This window comes from Mizuhopecten yessoensis, unplaced genomic scaffold (assembly GCF_002113885.1).
Source record: "Mizuhopecten yessoensis strain PY_sf001 unplaced genomic scaffold, ASM211388v2 scaffold5141, whole genome shotgun sequence".
NCBI lineage: Eukaryota > Metazoa > Mollusca > Bivalvia > Pectinida > Pectinidae > Mizuhopecten > Mizuhopecten yessoensis.
The window spans coordinates 1,452,050-1,459,847 of record NW_018405900.1 but is presented as its reverse complement, the minus strand read 5'-3'; the positions used below and the strand labels follow the sequence as shown (position 1 = coordinate 1,459,847).

At 36.5% G+C, this 7,798-nt stretch overlaps 1 protein-coding gene across 1 annotated transcript; it reads left to right on the top strand.

Annotated features, from left to right (window-relative positions):
* Window positions 1–1,149: 1,149 nt before the first annotated feature.
* On the top strand, window positions 1,150–2,952 carry LOC110450287. Its single transcript, XM_021497743.1, has one exon. It carries the CDS (start codon window positions 1,870–1,872, stop codon window positions 2,728–2,730), a length of 861 nt encoding a protein of 286 aa, XP_021353418.1. The 5' UTR covers window positions 1,150–1,869; the 3' UTR covers window positions 2,731–2,952.
* Window positions 2,953–7,798: the final 4,846 nt, after the last annotated feature.

Genomic DNA, 7,798 nt, shown 5'->3' with positions numbered 1-7,798 from the left:
CTGCATGTTGTGAGAGGATACTAATGTGGGAACTGATGTGAGAACTAATGTGAGAAGTGAGAACTAATGTGAGAACTAACTGTAGAATTAAGGATTAACATTTGTCCCTCTACTTTGGGAACAGAAACGACCAAAATAGATCTGCTGCACCCGTTGCAATATTTGAGATGTTTAAATTTCCGCTCCACTTCCAAACACCCTTTTTGATTGCTAGCGATTTACTTGGTAATATCGCACTTTTGGTCGAAGTGTTGACTGTTTGCTCAGATTGTTTATTTGTTTCGGTCGTTTTAAGGCATATCAATATATATATATGTCATTACAACCAGTTCGTAAAGTTTTACACTCCAACATTTACGGCCCTACCTATATATATATATATATATATATACATATATATATCACATACCTTAAGCTATCAGCTATATTCCTTGAGAGGGCAGTATCGACAGGCCTGAATACGTATGTTATCTCTACCATAAAGGCTGATAGATCAATGTGCTGCCCTCACGTGGTATTGAACAAGTTCAATATGAGATGCGGTAAAATCGAACGCGTACTTTTGACGAGGCGATTGCAATCGCTGCACGGAATTTATACAACATACACGGAATATTCGTGGGAGAATAACCACTTAAGGAATTGTCGAATTTCTTACAAATAATAAAAAAATCTTTTATCAAGCTGAACGACCCCGGAGTAGCGTAAGGGGGAGATAATCGACCCTGCGTACGATGAAGTAGATAGAAAGAATGAAAATAGATTAAACCACTTCGGGCAGAATACATCCCTGGCGTGCACCAGCTAAAGTGGTGACAACAGACGTCTTCAGATGCTTGAATAAATTACGAAGCAATCAGTGCTTAAAATCATTGAACTAGCAAGAGCATCACTCAGACCATACTCTTGACTTACAGACTGTAATGTATATATTACATACATGTATACATGTATTCAAGTCTAACATACTCTGGATTATTATACTCTCGCCTACCATACTTTACTCGCCTCCCATACTATCGCTGAGGCCTTCTGCCCTCGGACTGTGATCAATAATATCATAGAATAATCAATACGGCCTACAGGGGGCGCTCCGATCGCCGAACACGACAGCTATAACTCTCCTAATTGATTTCGTTCCAAGGCAATTGTTTGGTTGTTGTTCACAAAGAAGGATCGATCTCGACGCTTTAAAAGGAGCAAGACTAATATTTGACGTCGATAGTCATGTGTAATTTGAACAGCTTGATGATGGATTACAATTTATTAAGTTTGATTTTTTCTCTTTAGCATAGTGTTATCGAAATAACTGTGGATGTACAAAGAAAAGCGACTGAGTATTTAAACAGCTTGGCACAATCGATCGCAGACGACAGTTCGGGATGAAAGAAACTGTCTATTCGATATAGTTCCTGCTGGTGATCGCATGCCGCCAAATATTTGGAAGGCTGATGTGTCGTCTGCTACCAACTTCAGGACGTGGATTTAGAGCGGAGAATTCACTGTGAAAACTAGTATTGATTCTGGCTATTGCGCGAGATGTATGGAGCTTTCGAAAACTGCTGTATAGTATTGTGATATAAAACCAAATATTGGATTTATAAACAAAAACCAGCTCTTCTTGGGATTTAAAAATACTATATTCAATAAACTTCAAGATTAAAATTCATTAAAATATGGATTTGAGAATATAATGGCAAATTCATTTGTCAGGAGGAAAAACCTACTGGTGTTTTATTCAGCTCATTCTCATGTGCGCTACGTGGAATAGTTAAATGTACTGGATTAGCGTCAATTCTGTGATAGAAACGGCTACAACGACATAAAAATTGAATATATTTACAGTGTGAAATTATTTAGGTCGCCAAAATGTCATCGTCACAAACGAGAAAAATATCCACTACAGATCGGAAAGGTGTTCAGTCCCTGTTTATACCGGCCGTTCCCCAAATCGTCCTGAACGCGGACGAGAAAGCAGACTCTAACTGTAGCACAATACCCCATTCCCGATCAGCTGGTGAGCTGGCTACGTGTATGGCCGGTGTGTCTGGGACTTCAAGCAAAGCTTCCAGTGGGAATGCCATAAATTGTAACGGGAAAGAAGCCGAGTCCAGAAACGTTATAGATATATATTGTTCTCCGAGACTTCCGAGGCGATCTTTTCAACAATACGGGAGCCATAATTCAGCTCACTGTGATGATGACACCAATTGGTTGGAGACGTATGACTCTAACACGCTCCCTAATAAACTGGGTCCAGGAAGTCGGGTTGGGAGTGCTGTGTCCCTAACAAGCGAGTATACAGCTCGCAGCGTTGGTCTTATATCAAACGACTCGTCATCCGATAGCACACAATTTTCGGACAAACTTGAGCTGATTAAACACAAACAAAGTCTACTGAGGCGATACGTATCAAATCCCGAAAAACCAAACGATGTCTATGACACTCAAGTTCAAAGGTGTACTAAGTCTGTTAATAATTTAAATAACGAATGTGGACAACAGATGTTTGTCAATCAAAGCAATTCTAGTACGGACGGAAGTTTTCCTGATCTGGGTCCCCTAGCGGGAGTTGAAAGGGAGCTAACAAAGGTCAAAACGCAGAGGGACTACGAAGAGTCGGACGATGGTTTTTCATCGACCATGGTTACTATGGTAACTGACGAGTTAGCTGTAAAAGAAGGAAGGGTTCGTCAATGGCTAACGGAAATGGGTTCCACCAATGAATAATCACTTCCGGTTTAGTATAATTGTTATTTTCAGAAACATTTACCTTTGACGATATGTGTCCCCCTTCACTCATATTTTGTTTTTCAGCTATGTGAATATTTTGCTGAAATGTGTTTGACAATTGAATATATTTTAAAACATTTAACTACAAATGATGGTAAACGAAATATTGGATTTTAAGCTGTTTCTTCATTGTTTTTATTCTTGTGATTTTAACTTAAAAACAACATTGAACTACAAATCAACCTTTTTGTTCTTTGTTCTTTTTAAAAAAAAATCTTAAATATTGTTTGTAATTTTTAATAAGTACTTATTGAGTTCGTCTATTTAGCCCAAGGATCTCCGTCCACTACATACAAAACATAGATAATTCATCTGTAATTATACAAACAAACAGTTACCTCCCCTCAATTTTGGATGTATCTAAAGTTGGTTTGGTTCAGTGAAAACTAATTGGTCATGTAGTGCTGTTGGTTTGAGATTGGTGGTGCTGGGTGTTCGAATCCCGGTTATATTGCTCCATTGCAGTTTTACTTTCATATTTTTTCATGCATTTTTAATGATTCGTTAAATATATATTCTTTCAAGAAATTATTTATAAAAGCTTTCGCCGTGCAGCTAAAAGAAAATCCAATTTATAATAACCTTTCTTTGAAAGTGATACATGTACGACGATCCTTATTTAACAACACAGACAACGTTTTGAATACAGGTGTCAAATACAGATACTTCTCTGTCCTGGATTTCTACTAGAACGTAAAAGTCACTTTGACAAGAAACACTGGTCAAGTTATAATTATCAGTGGTCCGGTGGCGCAGTGGATAGCGTACTCGCCTATCACAAAGACCGCTGTGGTTCGACTCCCCGATAGCACGTGAACAGGTAGCTAATCCTCTGCCCAACCATGTGGGTTTTCTCCGGATTTTCCGCTTAAAGCATTAAGACCCCTTGCGCTCTTCCATCCGGGCCAACAAGGGTGATTAATGTAAGATTAGAAAAGTTTTTCTCATAATTATAGCAACAAAAACAAAACACTTTATATTTCAAACTTATAACTATACTATTTACTAGGCATTCTAGTTTTCTCTAAATCAATTTTAAATTTCATGACTTTTCTTATTTTGAATTTTCTAATGAAACACAATTTCACATACTAAAAGAAAACTTCTTTTTGATAATCTGGGAAAATTTTCATACATTTTTGTTGATTGGTTTTCGAGCTATAACAATTTTTTAAGATGAAACCGATTTTATTACGCCATTTTGTTATTTGTCTTACGAAATAGTGATAGTGAAATTTTATTTCCGAGAATAAGAGGATACGAGATATAAAAATAATGTCGGATTCAGCGTCAATCAATTCTCTCCTGTGGTGTCCAATTTCATTTCATTGATGCAATAATTGGCTTCAGGAAAATTCAACGAAAAGAAAGATAGAGATACATGAAACATATAATCCGGGCAAATCGCCAACACTTTTGGCCCAAGGCTGTAAGTAGAATATAGATTTCCAATATTGCAGAAAACAAATTGCCAATCATGTAGGAAGATAATTACAATGCATGAAAAAATTCGTCCCCATGAACATGTATGTAGAAAATCCATCCCTGGGTATGTAGATAATCCATCACCAAGTATACATGCAGAAAATGTATTACCAAGTACCACAGTACAATTAATTTTCACTTTAGTTAAAACAAATTGTCAAGTAAGTAGATTTTTTTACAAAACATATAGAAACTTGAGTGATTTGAGTGACACATCTTGCAGATGAAGAAATCGATTAATTAAAGTAGCTTTTGTTTACATACATAAACAGATGTACACGAACACCGACTCGACCTGGTGAACAATGACGGCAACGTTTACTGAAGGGTCAATTACAATGTACCAATCAATGTGTTCTATACTGTTTAAACTAGACAGACACGTGATCCTGTGATCGAAACAATAGTCACCAATGCCATTTTATAACATGACTACCTTGATATTTGGTGAACACGCCCTTATACAATCTTTTAAATATGACCTAATGTAATAATTCTCATTTTGACGTCATCATTAAAACAATGAACATGACGTTATGAGCTTTTGACGTCGTTTTTAAGGTCATATACATGATGTCAAAAGGCAACGTTGACGATTTGACGTTTAAGTATTTTTTTCTCACGAATAGTTATATGTAATGAGATAAATAGGTATTGAATTCATTTCTATTTCATCATCTACGAAATTCAAGGGGTCATGCTCTTTTACGTTCTTTGCACCTTTGTAATATGTCATGGGCAAACTAAAGGCTCTATTTGCGTCACCTAATAGGTGTGACAAGTAGAGTAGTCTGATCCTTTGATGGACATCACAAAATCGCGCGGCATCGTAACGGTAAAATTGATTGGCTTTGAAATCAGATATCGATTCACTGTAATCTTCAAAGGGCAGGTATAATCCAACCCATTAGCAAACCGTTGACCTTCGATTTGGTCAGAGGTACTGAGAACGTACGTGACCTAACCCCTTGAGCTTTCATGATGATGTTACATATGAAATTTATGAAATGTACACTCGTGTTTTTAAAAACTAAAATATAAATATATACCGATTACAAATGATAATCTCGATATCGTATATACACATACATAAACATATTTTCAATTTCTTTGGACATATAGATTATTGTTTCTTAATCTACATTGTGTAGCTAACTCTGATAGGATATTTCCAAATAGGACACACGCCTTTTAGTTGCGCCCTCTGCTATATATAACATTTCAACAGTACTTAACTTAAGACCAATTTGAATTTCCACCTTGGGCCCCTAACACCATCGATGAGTTCTAGAAGGACGATACAACTTAATTGTATAGCGTAATTCATTTCGACGTACCATATCTTTTAACAACTGTTAAAAATAGATATAGGTAGGTTTGGTATGGTACTTCAAGTACACAGTGGACATTATATACAGTAAAACCTCAAAACACTGTCACTATTTTACACAGAAATGTTGGCGTTATGAGGGGTTTGGCGATAAATTGAGGGAAACGAATAACGGAATTAATAAGGAAGGAAAAGTTGAACCATGCAATACACTGACGGTAAGCGAGGGAGCAAATGAAATGAGGGCATTGTATCGAGGTTTTACTGTTTGTGTGTCCGCCCTACTTTCTCTGTGTTACACGGAACAGCGACACCAGAAGCCATACTTGTATGCCTTCGTATCAGGCCTCCTCCGTCTGGTCTGCATGTATACATATTGGTAAATATGTTCTGTGGTTTCCCTGCTAACATTCACAGACATGAAGTCTAAGACTTCCGATTCGGGTGAAGACCTAGATATCTATATAGAATGCCCGAAACGAACCAAAATGAACCGATTCAACTTTCTTGTTTAGAGGTACTGGATGACATGAAAAACGATAGGGAGTTTTTTACTTGGATAGATTTAGGCTTGCATTCACCTCCACATTGATTTATCTCCAGGGTCGGTAGGGAGGCAAACCCTTCGATGGATTTTCTTTTAAATTGGTAGACATTTTTTTTGTTTTCACTGGTTTAACGATAAAATCAATCCACTACCAGCTGAAATAAATAAAACAATTAACATTTCCAATATTTAAACATGGTTCATCTAAAATACTGGGTTAAAATTTGCATATATTATCAGTTGTTGTAAAGGAACCTATCCCCTTTATTCTATATTTCTACATACTGTAAAATCCGATATTTTCGTGGTTTCCCAACAAAACATCATTTCGTTGCATTGGTCCATGAGTTCGTGGATTACGTCCCATTCAATTGGTAATGACTTCGTGAACTTATGAATTCGTGGATGAAGATTACCCACGAATTCCACGACACGTAAATTAGTTATTTCACAGTATGCAAGAGAACTCTTTCGACATTGAATTCAATTTATTTGATTTGAAGTACGACTGAAGAGTTGTGACATGACGTATGTAATTCAGATGATGTTTAGTGTGTGTGGCTCTCGGTGTTGTTTTATTGATCTTAACAATGTTTTTCGAATTTCTTGCTTCTTATTTCTAGTCATTTTTTCCACACCAAATCGATTGTTCATCCTACTCGAGAGTAAATAACAGAAAGTCGCCATAAGTAACGTTATAGGTCGGAGTCTAGATATCAGTCAGCTCGTAAAAATGCATTAGGCAATGAGATCGGCGTATATCTTCTCATTAAGGGTTTTGTTTTATTTTGAGGTGTAAGATCTTCTCTCAGAATGGAGATTTCTCCATCTCACCACCAAGGTTGGAAATGATTATTTTTCTCCCATCCTAATTTTTCATTAACACTTCAACGGAGAGTATATATATTTGTAACCAAAATCGTATTTGGCTTTAAAATGCTCGCCATTCACCATTTTATGACGTCACAATTTAGCGCGTGCTATCTTCACGTAGGGGTTGTCAAGCTGATCACTGGAGACATGTATGAGAAGGGTTGAAGAATAGATTGTCTTCAGATTCTGTTCATAAATTTGTCAGATTCAGAAGACACCGTTGTCATTTGACCATTGTTACGTACAATGAATATTATTCTGTGAAATGAGCTTTGGAATATGCATGTAACTGTAGCACAGTTGTTCCAGGACATTTCCATTGATCAGGTAAATTAATATCGGTAAAAGCGGCAATTTGAAGTTCAGGGTTCGAGTCACGATCTAGTCCCAATGTGTTTTTTTTTAACTCTCAGAACACCGTTGAGGATTGTATTTTGTTTATTTCATCTTTGTATTTTTTTCTCATAAAAAGTACAGCAAGGTGTGATTTTCATGTCAAAAATAATTTATCGAAGCTATAGGCCTAATCATTCTCGAAAAAGCCCGTCTCCAATGTGTGGTGATATATTTTGGCAGTGGTACAGGGGTCCTTAAACCAGTCATGAAGTTCAGGCCCCAATTTCTTTATTGGTATTATTTCTTTTAAAACGTTTAAACTTTAAAAACCGACCAAAGAGAAATATATATAAATTAAGCTTTATATCCCGATTTGATTAGGAAGTTATGAAATATACAAGATGTTAACACAAGGTACGTGTACTTAAATGTAG